General features: G+C 41.9%; 1 protein-coding gene across 1 annotated transcript; it reads right to left on the bottom strand.

Moving 5' to 3' along the window:
- Positions 1 to 1,225: 1,225 nt before the first annotated feature.
- Positions 1,226 to 14,908, bottom strand: LOC308302566 (P2X purinoceptor 3-like; the record flags this gene model as incomplete). Its single annotated transcript, XM_080746823.1, has 13 exons — positions 1,226 to 1,369; positions 1,945 to 2,022; positions 2,863 to 2,928; positions 6,425 to 6,518; positions 6,611 to 6,676; positions 7,242 to 7,312; positions 8,755 to 8,896; positions 9,234 to 9,311; positions 9,484 to 9,775; positions 10,484 to 10,556; positions 11,419 to 11,490; positions 13,897 to 14,032; positions 14,775 to 14,908. The coding sequence occupies 13 exons, from the start codon at positions 14,906 to 14,908 to the stop codon at positions 1,226 to 1,228; spliced, it is 1,446 nt and encodes a 481-aa protein (XP_080602949.1).
- Positions 14,909 to 15,443: the final 535 nt, after the last annotated feature.

Here is a 15,443-nt window from a genome sequence, read left to right as displayed (position 1 = left end):
TAAATACATGGTGGGGGGGGGGGGGGGGGGGACTTTTCATATCACATTTGACAACAACCTTCATGGAACAGTACTTGTGTCATACTATTACAACATACTCATATCAAATGATGGGTAATATTATTAGCCTATAGATTTCTGGTAAAATACTTGTGTGTATACTATATCTTATTTGCATGACATACATTGTGGGTTTGCAGCCTACAGGAACTTTCTCCCTGCCGTGTTCAAAATCAAATATCCATCGTCCTATGGCGGATACTATGATGGAGCGAGTTTGTGCATGGTGCTCTTAATATGGTTATAAGCAGAGAAGCCTGATATTCTGTAAATGTACTGAAATGTTTTGTTCGTTTGAGGTTTAGCACTCTGTGCCAATATTGATTTTCACAAAGAATTGAACAATGTTAAATGGAGTAAACGTAGTCTTAACATCCAGCTAGCAACAGAAATAGATCAAGTATAAATTACGTTTATCAAGATTGCAATCAAAGTCTTGACGAAGGATGAGCCGTGACAAGTCAGGTCAGTGTATTACTTTTACCTTCCTACTTTTCCAAACACAGATAGATTTAGCTTTTTATTTGTTGTACCAAAGATTATAATCAGATGATAAAATAAAGTGATGGTTGTCACTATGTTAATGGCAACTTAAGTAGCACTTTGCGGTTAAATCATATTCTGGGGTTTATGATTGAGGTTCACTGGGGCAACGATGTGCCCCCATACTAGTGCATGGTTTCCCTACCTACTGTAGTTTCACCAGGAAGAGGCGGTATGTAATTATAAGTAATAAGGACAGGTGCTCTGTACCGGCAAGTACAATTCAAGCTGTGTCTGTAATAACAATTTCATTCAGGAATGTAAGAACATCGATAGGTTTCCTCTTTTGTTGTTGCTACTGTACTTCCAAAAGCGGATGTATTATAAGCTTGCTCCTGTACATGTCTGGAGTGCTGGAGTTTTCAAAGCAAACGAGGTCAACAGTTTTTCGCAAATTTCGCAAAAGGTATGTTTTTTCTCAAAGATACACGTCCTAGCGTATCTGTAGATGATGATGAGGGGATGGATGCAAGGCTGCAGGAAACCAGAATGGAGAGCAACCCAAACTGAGGCAAGAAGAGAGTTGCTTTCTCCAGAATTGCCAGCTAAATAACTGTCAGATGGTTTGATCAGCAGAGAGAGACCCTGCTCAGATGGCTGGATCAGCAGAGAGAGACCCTGCTCAGATGGCTGGATCAGCAGAGAGAGACCCTGCTCCAGAGTCATGTGAACTCTTCATTCCTTGTTTGATTGACAGCTCACTCCCAGGGCTCTGAGTGAGCGTTGCCTCCAGCTGGGCTTCTAATTCTATCTGTTCTCCAGAGACCTGTGAGGAGAGAGAGAGGCACAACGGAGCATCAAAGAAATCTTAGCTTCAGCCGACAACTGAGGTTGTAGAGCAGGGGTCTTCAACGTTTTCAGGACAAGGACCACTTAGTTGAGAGAGAGAGAGAGAGAGATGAAGCAGGGACCCCCACAACCTTTCATAGATTCCATACAGAATAGTTTCATCGTTTGACAGCACAATCATCAGTGTATTTCGGATTCATGTCAATTTGTGTTTTCAGATATTTAAGCCGTCACTACTTAATAAACTTGACCTTTTACCCTGTACACTTAGTCTGCTCTTTTTCCCCTCTACACCAAACCTCTTTGCCGAAAATAGCCGATCCACAAGCTGCGAGGCGTTGTGAGCTTGTAGATCTGCTATTTTTGGCTACAGTTCTCAGAATATGGACACTAGTTGTTAATATAAAAAGGATATGAAGATTTGGAGGACCCCCTGTAGTAACTCTGAGGACCCCCTAGGGGTCCCGGACCCCCTGTTGAAGACCCCTGTTGTAGATGTACAAGCCAGCGAGCCGACAAAGTTTCAGGAAGTTTCAGACAAGAAGGTTGTACCTCTTCAAACTTCTTGGCCTTGTACTGATCTGCTCCTTTCAGGAAGTTGAGCAGGATGAGATCACAGAGCACCGTGCCCTGCAGCCACACAGTACAACATTGAGGAGGTTAATGGTTAAGCCTCTATCAGAGTCCAGGGTGAAGAGCTATCACCTCACCGCGGTGTAGTTTTCTAGCTATAACCTACAAATGTATAACAAAGCCTAGTAGGCCAGGGGCCAATTCTGATATCTTCACAAGGTGACCGTACGTTTTTTACATTTTTGACTTCCTACATGTCTCTAGTTTACATTTTGGTATGATAAGCCCTTCTGAGACCCAGCTTAATTGATGTTATCAGCCACTAGAGTCGCTGTCCCATTAACTTTAAATTACAGGGTGGAAAAAGGCTAAAATTAATCTGTTTTAAGTAGCATATGAGGGGTCAAACTAGGGGGTTTTCATGATTCTGAATCCATTCCAAGCATTTGTTTTGCACGAAAAACATTCCTTGGGCTACAAATGGACGACTCTAGCCGCTCTTCTGAGACCCAGCTTAATTGATGTTATCAGCCGCTAGAGTCTAGCGGCTGATAACATCAATTAAGCTGGGTCTCAGAAGAGACCCAGAAAAAATGTAAAACTAGAGACATGTAAACTAGAGACATGTAGGAAGTCAAAAATGTAAAAAACGTACGGTCACCTTGGGTGGTACCAATTTGTGAAGATATCAGAATTGGCCCCTGGCCTATAGGTGAAAACTACACCACGGTGAGGCGATAGCTCTTCACCCTGGACTATGATAGAGGCGCTTTATTCAAAAAAAAAATACAGCATTCACATTCATCCAATTTGATTAACCACACAGTAGAAATAAGTACATTTGACTATAATGACAAGACCAAAATAGGCATGCCAGATTGAAAGTGATCTCCTTACCAGTCCAATAGAAGTGAAGGCAGCAACCAGGTTGATCAGTGTGGGTATAGTGCTGAACTTCCCTGCCTGGATGGACAGAGAGTGAAATAGAGCCAAATTATAGGAATTGTTATTACATAATCGTCTAATCGCAATTATTTGACATAATCATCTCCATATTGAAAAATGTTCATGTTTTTTTTTTTTAAGTAAAAAATTGTGGAAATAGCAGATCTACAAGCTCACAACGCATCGCATCGCGGCACGTTGTGAGCTTGTAGATCGGCTATTTCCACTATCAATGTTCTTTTTTAAGTATAAAGTTGTCAAATATGTCAGTAATTTCTTTGTATATTTAGATTATGTGTCATATCTGCCATGTGCAACTTCAAAGCCTAAAAGCCAAACAGAAATGTCAACGACAAAAACACATTTAAATTATTAATCACAATTATTTGAGTGGCAATTAATTCATTATCTTGTAAAATGTCATAATCGTGACAGCCTCAATTGTGTCCTTCATCAAGGCCTCCATTTGGCTGTGTTTCTACTCTGGTAAGAATATTGTAGTTTTTTTTAGAAAAGCGCTGCATTTCAAAATGAAATATGTTCTACACTTAATGCATGAAAAAGATTTGCCAAAAATATGGTCTCAATGCACACCAGAAAGCTGGCCTGAAGCCATGGGTTTCATGTCGGCCAGACAAAAGAATACATTTGTTTGACAGACAATATTGATATATCCAGCACGCTCGACTAATCGCGAAGCTCCATTCCGTCCCCTGCTTGCAACATCAATAATGTATTCCATGGACATATTTTTTCATTATGCAATCTCTCGTACAACTGTGGTTAACCACTTGAACCCTAGCGTCCCTAATTTGGGTGGAAAACATTCAGCAAAAATAGCTGATCTACAAGCTCACAATGCACTGCACTGTGAGATTGTACATTGGGTATTTTTGCTTTAGAGATTTGGTGTGTAGAGGGAAGAAAGGAGGGGGCCAAGCAGGGTTGAGATGCCGTGGGCTCGGTTGGGCTCGGCGAGCCCACACTTATCAAGCTGTACGCACGCGTGCCCCACATAGACGCACACGCGTGTGCACGCACGTCGTCAAGCTGTGTGATGGTGACGGCTCGACGGCTCGGTCAACACTTCTTTGCATAACAATACTCGGGTAGGCAGGCTCATTTACACTTGTATATGCGGCCAGCATATCCAAAACTTTCCAACATCCCATCGTGCATTGCGCAGAAGGCGAGCGGCATTTCCGGCGTCGCAGCCGAGTGTGATCTACAAGCTCACAGCGGTTGCATCTGCGACGCGACGACGTGAGCTTGTATGTCTGCTGTTAACCGGAAGTGTCCTGCAGATAATGCTAGTAAAGTCTTGCGGGAAGCTATTGTTCCAAACGTAGGCGACGGTGTTTGAAGGAGCGCTCGTTTTATGGTTAGATATGTCACAGTTATTGTCCACGACATTGCAAGCGGCGGGCCAGGAGCGCCGCGCGAGTTACGAAGCCGTGGTGAATGCAATCGTTATATTTATGCCTGGGCAAGCGCACGATAAACGCCCACGCAGTCCAAGTGACCACAGCCGAGCGCTCCAGACCTCCGCTCCAGCCAATCACAAGCCGCGCCTTCTAATTTATGCAACCCCGTCTCCTACGGTAGGAATACTCGCTTGCGGGAACAGGTGGATACGTTCACCTAGCATTCTTTGCAGACTTTTAGCTCCTTTCGGAACCTCTCGTCTCCCTCCGCTATGCAGCTCCTCACTCTTCATGTCATGAGTTTAAATCACTCATTTTGTCAGAGCTGCATAGCACAGAAAGGAGCTAGCAGACTTTACTGTGTGTGGGTGAGTCTGTAAAAGTCTATGTAAACTAAAGTTATTTTATATAAAACTTAAAGGAAAATACATTAATTAAAAAAAAAAAGAAATATAATTACATTAAAAATGTTGTGTTATACAGTATTAGCACCGAGCGGCAGGCATGCGTGCACACATGCGCCTGCACGTGCGCGCACGTGACGTGCATGTGACGTCATGAATTTAGAGGGCCACCACAAAAATCCATACCACACCACTGGGCCCAAGCCCTAGGGACTCCAGTCAATGTATACAGGGTTTAAGTGGTTTAAAGAATTATAATCATTAAATATTCATCAGAGCTGTGCACGTGTCGTGCACACGCGCAGAAAAATTAATTTGACAGAACCGCCGAGCTCGACACAAACCAAAGATTTCTGTCTGAGCCAACATCAGAGATTATTCTTTTAGCTACAGTCACAGTGACATCACACTAACAAAGGTACTTCTTGTGGGGATTTGGATCCTTTTATGGCTCGGGAGCGTGTAAAAACAAATATGTGGACTAAAACATATCAGCACATACGATCCATGGGAAATGGTGCATTTTTATAGCGGCTTAAAGGAGTAGTTCACCCCCAAAATTACTTTTTTTCTATTGATTAGTCACATCAAGGAGACTTGAGTTCATTAATACTTGTTTTGTATTTGACCCATTCCTAAGACAAAAAAATGTGTTATAGTAAATTTACCCCATTCTGGATGGGGACCCAAATGCATAGGCCTGGATGGGGACCCAAATGCATAGGCCTGGATGGGGACCCAAATGCATAGGCCTGGATGGGGACCCAAATGCATTAGTGTGAGAATCAATGGGGGTAAATTTAGGGTCAAGGGTCAAGTAAATTTACAACCATTGATTCTGACCCAAATGCATTTGGGTCCCCATCCAGAATCAATGGGGGTACATTTACTATAATCATTATTTTTCGTCGTAGGAATGCGACGATAAAAAAAAGAAAAATATTGAAGTCTCCATGTTGAAGTCTCCATGTTGTGACTAACTAGTAAGACACCTGAGGGTGGAATGCGACCTCAGGGTGACATGCAACCTCGCCCTAAAGGGCGAGGTCGCGCCAATTCTTGACCATCTGGCCAACCACAGCGTTTCTCTGACGATTCTAGTTGTTGTCATTCTGGGGGGAGTTTGTTCATGTTTTTGTGAGGGTATCAACCCTAGGAGACACGGGGAGAACATGCAAACTCCACACAGAAAGGCCCTATCGCTCACACCCTAGGTTGGGTTGGCGATAGGGCCTTTCTGTGTGGAGTTTGCCTAAACATGGAGATGTGGTACAGAAGGACTCATATATGGGCATAAAAAGTATGTCATGTGACATCACTTCCTGTACAGACAGTCAGACAGACAGCCATTGACTCCGACCTAACAATGGCTACTGTCTATGACGGTAGTTCCTATGACATATTGGACTAGACTATCTCCATATATAGTGTTATCCACATCTCCATGTTAGGACTCATATATGGGCATAAAAAGTATGTCATGTGACATCACTGACATATTATATGACATACAATATGTCAAGGCGCTTCACAATGTGCATTTCATTCAACCATTCACACACACATTCATATACCGACGGTATATATCTCAACTCAAACCAAAACGACTTGGTGAAATTCATCTATGCACATGCATGCCTACATGTGCATACACTAGCTTTTTCACAGATCACGCACATTACTTACATTGCCAGTGACCATGATGTCAAAGCGAAGTGCAAAAGCCTTGTGGAGAGTTCGAAATTCAGTCCCATTTTCCGTCATGAAATATTTGGCAAATCTGTCAATGAACAGAACGAAATGGTACTCAGTAAAACGTCTGTTGTCGATTTAACTCACTGAAAGAGATAAGTGACGTGGAAGGTCCCTCACCTGAAGTTATAGCCTTTGCCGACCCTGTTCCTCCTGAATGGGAGGTCCAGTTGTGTGAAGGCATACCTGCAGGGGCGTCCCAAGGGGTAGGAAAGTGGGACTGAGTTACCAGGGCCCAAGGTGGTGGAGGGGCCTTAATTATTTTATACTTCAGCGATTGAAAAATAGCAGATATACAAGCTCACAGCGCGGCACCGAGTGCCGCGCTGCGAGCTTGTAGATCTGCTATTTTTGAAAAGTCGTGAAAATGTGTGCAAAATGCAAATCTTTGAATATATGTATTTTTTAAGCGAACATTTGTAACTCAAATTTTGCTCCTGGGGGGTCCCTGGAGCTAAATATTTTGAGATGGGGGTCCGTGGCCAAATACATATCATTTTGGGGGTCCTTCACATGAAAAGGTTTGAGCTCCACTGACATCGAAACATAGATTTTTCAAAAAAAAACCATAGAAGGATTTGAAATATTCAAAGATGTTCGTGATTTTTCAAAAATGGCAGATCTACAAGCTCGCAGCGCGGCACCGTGAGCTTGTATATCTGCTATTTTTCAATAGTTAAAGCACAGGGGCCCCCCACAGTGAATCCTTGTACCCGGGGGGCCCAGAATTTGGTGCGACACCCCTGCATACCTGGGTAAACACGTCTCAACATCCAGGTCAAGGTTGCACTTCCACTCAATGTTTATCCCTATCTCTCCGCCCTGAGGGATGAAAGAGGAAGGAAGACAGAGGCAGAGACAAAGACAACATCCTAGTTCTTTCTTCTTCATCTTCCAGGGAAAGAGAACGTACGCAGCAGTGTTGATTTCGTTGACTAAAACTATGACCTTGTCGTCTGCGTTTTTTTCACTGACGAAAACGAAATAAAAACGTAATAAAAACTAAGCTGTGAAGACTAAATATATATTGACAATTTCGTCAACAAAATAAAAACTATTCTACAATGCGGTGCAACGCGGTGCGACGCGTTGTGAGCTTGTAGATCTGCTATTCTCAGCACTCAAACAAGTGTAAAATCAGTCATTACGATGCCATCAAGGCCTGCCAAAATAAATTTCAGTTGACTAAATCAACTGTAGATTTAGTCGCCTAAAATCTTAAGATATTTAGTCGACTAAAATTAGACTAAAATTAAAACGTTTCAGGTGACTAAATTATGACTAAAACAAAACGGCATTTTATTCAAAAGACTGTGACTAAAACTAAATCAAAATTTGCTGTCAAAAACAACACTGGTACATATCATACTATGTTTACATTAGATATTCATAACCTAGAATAAGAACTTCGGTACGGCACATGGTCAAAACTGTTCTTGGTAATAATTCCCCCTCTTTTATTACTATTACTAATGCTTTAAACAACGTTGTGTACCTGTAAGTAAGACATAAAGTAGTACAGACCAGTTCAACCTTGGAATAAAACAACATTTGAAATGGAAGCATTAAAGACTGCAGAAAGAGAGAACCGTCTTAAAGGAGTAGTTCACCCCCAAAATGACTTTTTTTCCCTATTGATTACTCACGCCACAGAGACTTGAGTTCAATGTTATTTTTTAGTTTTTTGTTGCATTCCTAAGACACAAAATTGATTATAGTAAACTTAACCTGACGGTTTCCCCATCCAGGGCCATGCATTTGGGTCCCAATCCAAAATCAATGGGGGTAAATTTACTATAATCACATTGTTGTCTTAGGAATGCGACACATACCAAAAAATATTATTGAACTCAAGTCTCTATGGCATGAGTAATCAATAGGAGAAAAAAAAAGTCATTTCAGGGGTGAACTATTCCTTTAAGGCTAATTCTAAACTTGACTCATATTGTACTTAATCTACTTATGTTCAACTGATTCACTTGACAAAAGTGATGTAAAGTAAGAAAAAAAGTGTAATTGTGTTTCTATTTATATCTTATCTATGTATATATCTGTAAATTCATTAAACCTGTGTCTGTCTGTCTGAGTGTCCAGTGCAGAGTGAGAATTCAGTCGGACTGGCAGTTGTCCAGAACTGTCAGGCCACGGATATCTGTATCTGATCCAGACTTACTTATGTGGTCCCCAACTAGTGGTGCCCGAAGTCTATAATAAAACACATACCAACACGCCTTTTTAGAGAGAAAGAGCAAACACGTTCAGACCTTGTCAGCGAGCGAAGACACATTTGTTCCAATGTACTTTAGTATGTCCTTCACTTGGAATATTGGGCACAGAGTGTTGTTTACTGGGTCGTATTTACACCGCTTGATTTGGGATGCTGTCAGAGTGGGTGGGAAGTTCCCCCTGAGTAAGAAAGAAAGAGATTAGTTGGTCATTTGGGGTTTTAGGTGATCGACCACAAGAACAGTGAGTGAACACGCATTAGTGAACATCATAGTGACATTAGAACAAATTATAAGCAGTCCAGTAGCAACTGACTTTATGCAAGCTGCCCACAATGCATCCACATTAAGATATATTGGATTGGAGAAAATAGAGCTACCACATAGAAGAGGAGACAGTGGGGAGTCTATCTTACGGGCAAACACATGTACAAATCTCTATTGTTACATTTGCATATGTGTCTAAATGTGTCTGTCTCTGTATGTGTGTATATTATTCATTCATGTGTGTGACTCACCTCGTGACATTGAAGCGAGGAAAGCGGATGCTATTTTTGATGAAGATGGTGAAGTTTTCTACGTGCAGCATTGGTTCACTGTGATGGACAGGAGAACAGATATGAATGATAATGACAACCATTGTAGCGTGTAGAATGTGTGTGTGTGTGTGTGTGTGTGTGTGTGTGTGTGTGTGTGTGTGTGTGTGTGTGTGTGTGTGTGTGTGTGTGTGTGTGTGTCTGTGTGTGTGTGTGTGTGTGTTTGTTTTACCCTTTGATCCACTCCCTCTCAGCCGGACACCAGCCTTGAACTTCACAGCTACCCCTTTTTAAGGATTGTGTCACGCTTTTGTTACTGGAGGATTGTGTCACGTTACTGGAGGATTGTGTCACGTTACTGGAGGATTGTGTCACGTTACTGGAGGATTGTGTCACGTTACTGGAGGATTGTGTCCCGTTTTGGACACTGGGAGATTGAGTCCCGTTTGTTTTCCTTGATGATTTGAGATGCGACCACCAGTTTTCGTCACTGGGGGGTTGAAGACATTTACCTGTTACAAAACCTGGGATCAAGACAAGAGAGAGACAGAGTTTTTAAAGGCTGATATTGACACCAGTGTTTTGGGATTCAAGCTTCAGGTAGCCACCGCTTTCTCTCAATATTAATAATCTTTCAATTTTGAAACCTAGGCTGCTAATGCAGTGTCACTCCCCATCTCTCTCTCCCCATTTCCTCAGTATACTGTATAGTACAGTTTAAACTGTCACTGTCTGGCCAAAACCTCTTAACTCCATTTTTGAGGTTTTTGATTTTTTTTTTAAATCAGGGCTATTGAACACCCTTTACAGCTGAATGTTGGTTAAAATAATATTGAACCAATGGAAAGTAGTAAAAAGTGCTTGGGACAAAACCTCCTAACTCCACACTTTCTGCCAAATCAGCTAACTCCACCCGATTAGCCCCCTCTTTTTTTTCATAAATATGTGCTATTGAACACCCTTTACGTCTGTGTGTTGGTTAAAATAATATTGAACCAATGTAAAAAGCACTTCTGTCAAACCTCCTAACTCCACTTGAGCTCATTTTCTCAAAAATGAACATTTTGGAGGTTTCGGCCCGACAGAAGAGATATGTTTAATCATATATAAATAACCCTAACCCTAAAAAACATGAATAAATAAATATGTATCTTTCAATTTGATTACTTTTATGCCCATCAATAATTAACATCCTGATCCAGAAGTGATATATTGCTGGGAGCTGGACTCACCATTCCCAAGGTAGGATTCACCCATATGCTCTTCACAGTCTCTCTCGTCTGCACATCTGAACAAGCTAACAGTCTGAACACAAGCACAGCAACATGCACATGATGTACTGGGGTAGAAACACATTAAGATGTACAGTACAGTAAGTCAGCTCTAACACAATACACATTGTATGTTCAATCCTATCTAAAACTACCAACGAGTGAATGTTTTTTTTTTTTACAAACATTTCCAGTCAGCCTTTGAAATGGGTTTCTAGATCACTGACTGACCAAATATTTATGATAAGCTCATTGGCCTACTAGTCTGGGATCAGTTCACTTTACGTGGTTTGATCCGGTCGGGAGCGGAAACCACTTTACGTCATGTTGTAGTCCTAGACGGACTACACTTTGGCCGGAACTATCAACCGGATTCAGTTTTAACCCAAATTATTCCCCTGCACCCAAGGACATAGTTTTAGGGCCTACCTAATAAACTCCTTGATGCGGCGTAATTTTGCTTTCGAAAATTAAGTTTGGTATGTGCATCTTTTATTCCAACTGGTAGCGACTGGCAAGACTACACTAGGCTCGAGCATTTTAATAGAGATTGGGGAAACAAACGAGGGGAACTAAATCAAAGCGACGCCGCTTCTTCCAGTGGTTTCCGCGCTTTAGGCGGAAACCAAACGGTCTGTTGTGAACGAACACCAGGCTTTCTCCCCAGAAAGACTGGTAGGCGAGGTTATTGGCCTACTGGTCTAGGCGCATGCTGTACCACATAGGTACGGCGTCGCCGGTTTGATTCCCGATCTGGACGACCTTTGCCGCATGTCACTCCCCTTCTCTCCCCCCATTTTCTCTCAGTCTACTGTCCTATCGAATAAAGGGGTAAAAAGCCCCTAAAACAAACAAAAAAACATTCTCTAGTGCTGAAGAGCTGAATGCGTACTCACCTCTCGACATTTTCCTTGGAACTGGTTCTCCGAGATAATTATCTGGGTTATAATACAGAACACACTCGCACCCTAACACACAATGCATATGCTGTTAGTCATTTCTTAGCCTCGGAAACCCAGACTTTTAAGTCATTTCTTATAATAATATGTCTAACATAATTCTATATAACAATTCTATGTGAAGAGTAATGAATGTATTCCAGGGACATGCATGGGCCCCTGATTCAGCCCGGGAAAAAGTGTTGGAGAGGCCCTCATTGCATATATATAATATACAAAAAAAATATATACATATATTCAAAGATTTGCACACATTTTCACGACTTCATCTACAAGCTTTCAGCGCGGTGCAATAGTTAAATAATTAAGGCCCCTCCACCTTGGGCCCTTGAAACTCAGTCCCACTTTTCCCCCCCTTGTGACGCCCCTGCTCCCAGTACTTTACACATTAGCATTGAATAAATGAATGATGGGATATTTATGACTAGCCTCGCAACAGCCAGACTCTCCCAGGGGAGAGTCTGGGAGTCCTCCGTAGACAATGCATTACTATACTTTGACTGACAGGTCCAGTCAGTAGTCATCAGCGCATCAAAACATCGTCGGGAGAACATCAAATACGTCTTTTCCAGACAGAAATTCCAAAGGTGCAAACTGTTGTTCGTTTTTAAGTTATGAGATGCCGTTGATTTCAGATAAAACTTCGCTTAATGCAGCTTTTATTTGTGATTTGTGAACTCGCATCGGACATGGGGTCCGCCATGTTTGTTGTCAAAATGCGAGAGCTGTAGCAGCCGCTCGACCAATCAGGAGCGGTGTGAGGCGGGTTCGCTCGAAATGCAGCCTTTTGATTGGAAATTGAGAACCAAATTCTAATAAAGAGACTCGATGGGAGGGACACCAGACCGAGAAAGGAAGCACATTGGTGATGACGTAACTCGGGATGGCTTGCGAGGCTAATTTATGACACCTGTAGAGTAACTATTCTAAACAGAACGTGCTGCACGTATAATTTATATACTCAGATAGTCTTGTATGCTAAATGTAAGAAACACACACAACAACTAATATGAATTATGATAACATTAGCCAGGATATTGAGGCATGATTAAGAACATGATCTTCCTGCTGGTATTAACTGCCTGTGCCATTTCTCATTCCATAGTATTAGTATTTTTTTTATTTGTGAAAAAAGGGCCATTTCTGTTTTAAATATGAATTTGTATTTAGAATGATGGGAAAAATCCAATGCATTAGACCTAAATAATGTAAATAATTAATGTTTGCATTAAAAAAAAAAAGAATTGTGGATGCAATTTATTTATTTAAAAGCCAATAATGTCTGGTTGAATGTTAACAGAAACTGTTTTGAGTAGGGGTGTAACGATATAGTAACTGAATCGATTTCAATTTGTAATGATCTACTATATCGTTTGCAAAAGCAAAATATCGTACCGCTTTGGCTTTGTATCGTTTTAAAATGCGGTAATCGTTATCGAATCGTTTTGCAATGCAAATAATGGATTGTATGGAAACTAAGTATTTGTGCGTTGTATTTAGCAATTTTAAGAGGAAAATTAAAAAGAGGGGTCTAATTATCTTTCCATTCCATATAGCTACTCTTGGTCTATCGATAAATGTGTGTAATCTCTGTGTTCATGTCAAGGTGTGGGTTTGTCCATATGTGTTGAAATATAATGTCCACGTATTTGCTAAATTATCACAGCGTTTACTTCCATAATAATAGATTTTTTCACACGTTTTATACAGATTTCATTTCTTTGCTAAATAGTTACTATATCGATTTTAAATCATTGAATCAAATCGTATCGTATCGCCATGAACCAATATTGTCCATGTATCGTGATGCGTATCGTATCGCTGTTAAAATGTATCGTTACTCCCCTAGTTTTGAGGGATCAGTGCTGTTGCTAATAGTTCATACTGACATTGTCTACGTGTGTGCAGGTGTGGCATTTAAGTAAGTATATTATGTTGACGCAGGGACGTGCTGGCCATTGGGAAAAGCGGGACAACTCCCGAACGGCCGGCTCACTCCCGGCCGGTCCAGTCGGGCCATTAAGAAAAAAAATTAAATAAAATGTCTGCCTTCGTTCCATTTTGGGGGCTGGGCGGCCAACAAAGTAAATGGTCACTGTCGGGCAGAAACCTCGTATCTCCAAGTTTCACATTTGTAGTTTAAATCACTTTTAAAATGATAAATACGAAACAAACGGTTTTGGACATGCAAGGTTTCCTCCCGACAACAACGAAATATAACTCATGTAATTGGCCCACTGGCTTGTCACTTGTCATGATCTGAAATGGCAAATCTTTGAGTAGCAGCAGCGCTATAGAGAGAGATCTCTCTCTCTATAGCACGCAATGAGGGCCTCTCCAACTCTTTTTCCCGGGCTGTTTCAGGGGCCCAGCACGTCCCTGTGTTGACCATATTATGTTATCAGGGCCACGCACCTGGGAAGGTTGGACGTAGTCCGCCACATCCATCACCCGGTTGTTATGGATGCCAAAGCCCTTGACTTTGGTCATGACAGAGGACTCTATGCCTGTGTCATTCACTTGGTACGCTTTCTCATAGATGAAGACATAACTATAGAACAAAGGGGGGAAAAAGTATGTGAGATTTTACACAATTATGTCCTTCTGTAGTAGTCCCGCTAGATTGTTTGGAGCTTGGAAAAAGCATGTGGACACAGATACTAGGTCAGTGGTTCTGGTTCTCACGGTGGGTGCCGGGGCACCCTAGGGTGCATGTCCAAGGGTGGCTTGGAATACATTGATGATATAGAACAGGGGTCTTCAACAGGGGGTCCAGGACCCCTAGGGGGTCCTCAGAGTTACTTCAGGGGGTCCTCCAAATCTTTGTGTGATAGTAATTAGATTTTTCCCTTTCTTATATTAACCATTTGAACCATAGCGTCCATATTCTTTGAACTTTAGCCGAAAATAGCAGATCTACAAGCTCACAACGCCTCGTGCTGCGAGGCGTTGTGAGCTTGTAGATCGGCTATTTTTGGCAAAGAGCTTTGGAGGGGGAAAAGAACAGACTAAGTACAGTGAACGGACAAGTTTACTAAGTATTGACGGTTCAAGTGGTTAAATATCTGAAAACACACATTAACATGAATCCAAAATACACCGATGATCGTTCTGTCATACAATGAAACTATATCTATGAACAGATTGTGGGGGTCCCTGCTTCATCTCTCTCTCTCAAGTAAGGGGTCCTTGGCCTGAAAACGTTGAAGACCCCTGATATAGAAGTTGACTATGCACAAACGACACACTGACAAGAATATATGCTCTTCTACTAATGCCACTAATATACTGACCAGACAAAGTAGATGATGATCAGCAGCTGTACGATCCGGTTGATGATCCCCACGGACCAGCTCTTGACCACCACGGACTTGGTGGTCTCATAGGTGAAGAAGTCAGTCACAAACCCAGAGATTGCAGAGCCCATAGCTACAGGTATGTGCACATAGAAGAGGTCCTCCACTCTCCTGTGTCCCCCCCAAAAAAAGAGATTTCTCAGTCATGCAAAAAAAAAAGAAAAAAAAGAATCCTCCTCTTAGAAAGTCTGAGACGTGTGGTGTGATTATAAGGCGGTGTGCCTTTTATTGCTGAAGTCGCTGCCAAGCTCAGTTTCTCTGAGACTGTCGGCAGAATAGTATGTTCCTCTGCCACATCACTGATTAGGGGACTTCAACTCCCCCCCCTTTATTGTTGTTGCTGACCCTTTCTGTTTTGATTGGTTATGGACACATATTGGACCTCCCATCGTACCTCCCATTCCCACAAGGGAAAACCTTCCTCACTGAAAACCTCTTGTCCATCTCAGGGACGTGCACACAATGTTAGAGCGGCAGGGGCTGACATTTCTAAAAGGGCCTTTTGGTGAAAATATTGAAAACAGCAGACCTCCTGAGCTTGGAGGTCGGCTGTTTTCAGTACTTGATACCACACTAAACTAAGCATAAAAAAGGCAATACTGGAGA

Source organism: Nannobrachium achirus (assembly GCF_963921795.1).
Source record: "Nannobrachium achirus genome assembly, chromosome: 17".
In the NCBI taxonomy this organism is placed as follows: Eukaryota; Metazoa; Chordata; class Actinopteri; order Myctophiformes; family Myctophidae; genus Nannobrachium; species Nannobrachium achirus.
The sequence above is the reverse complement of the archived record's forward strand: the minus strand, read 5'-3'. Positions and strand labels throughout refer to the sequence as shown.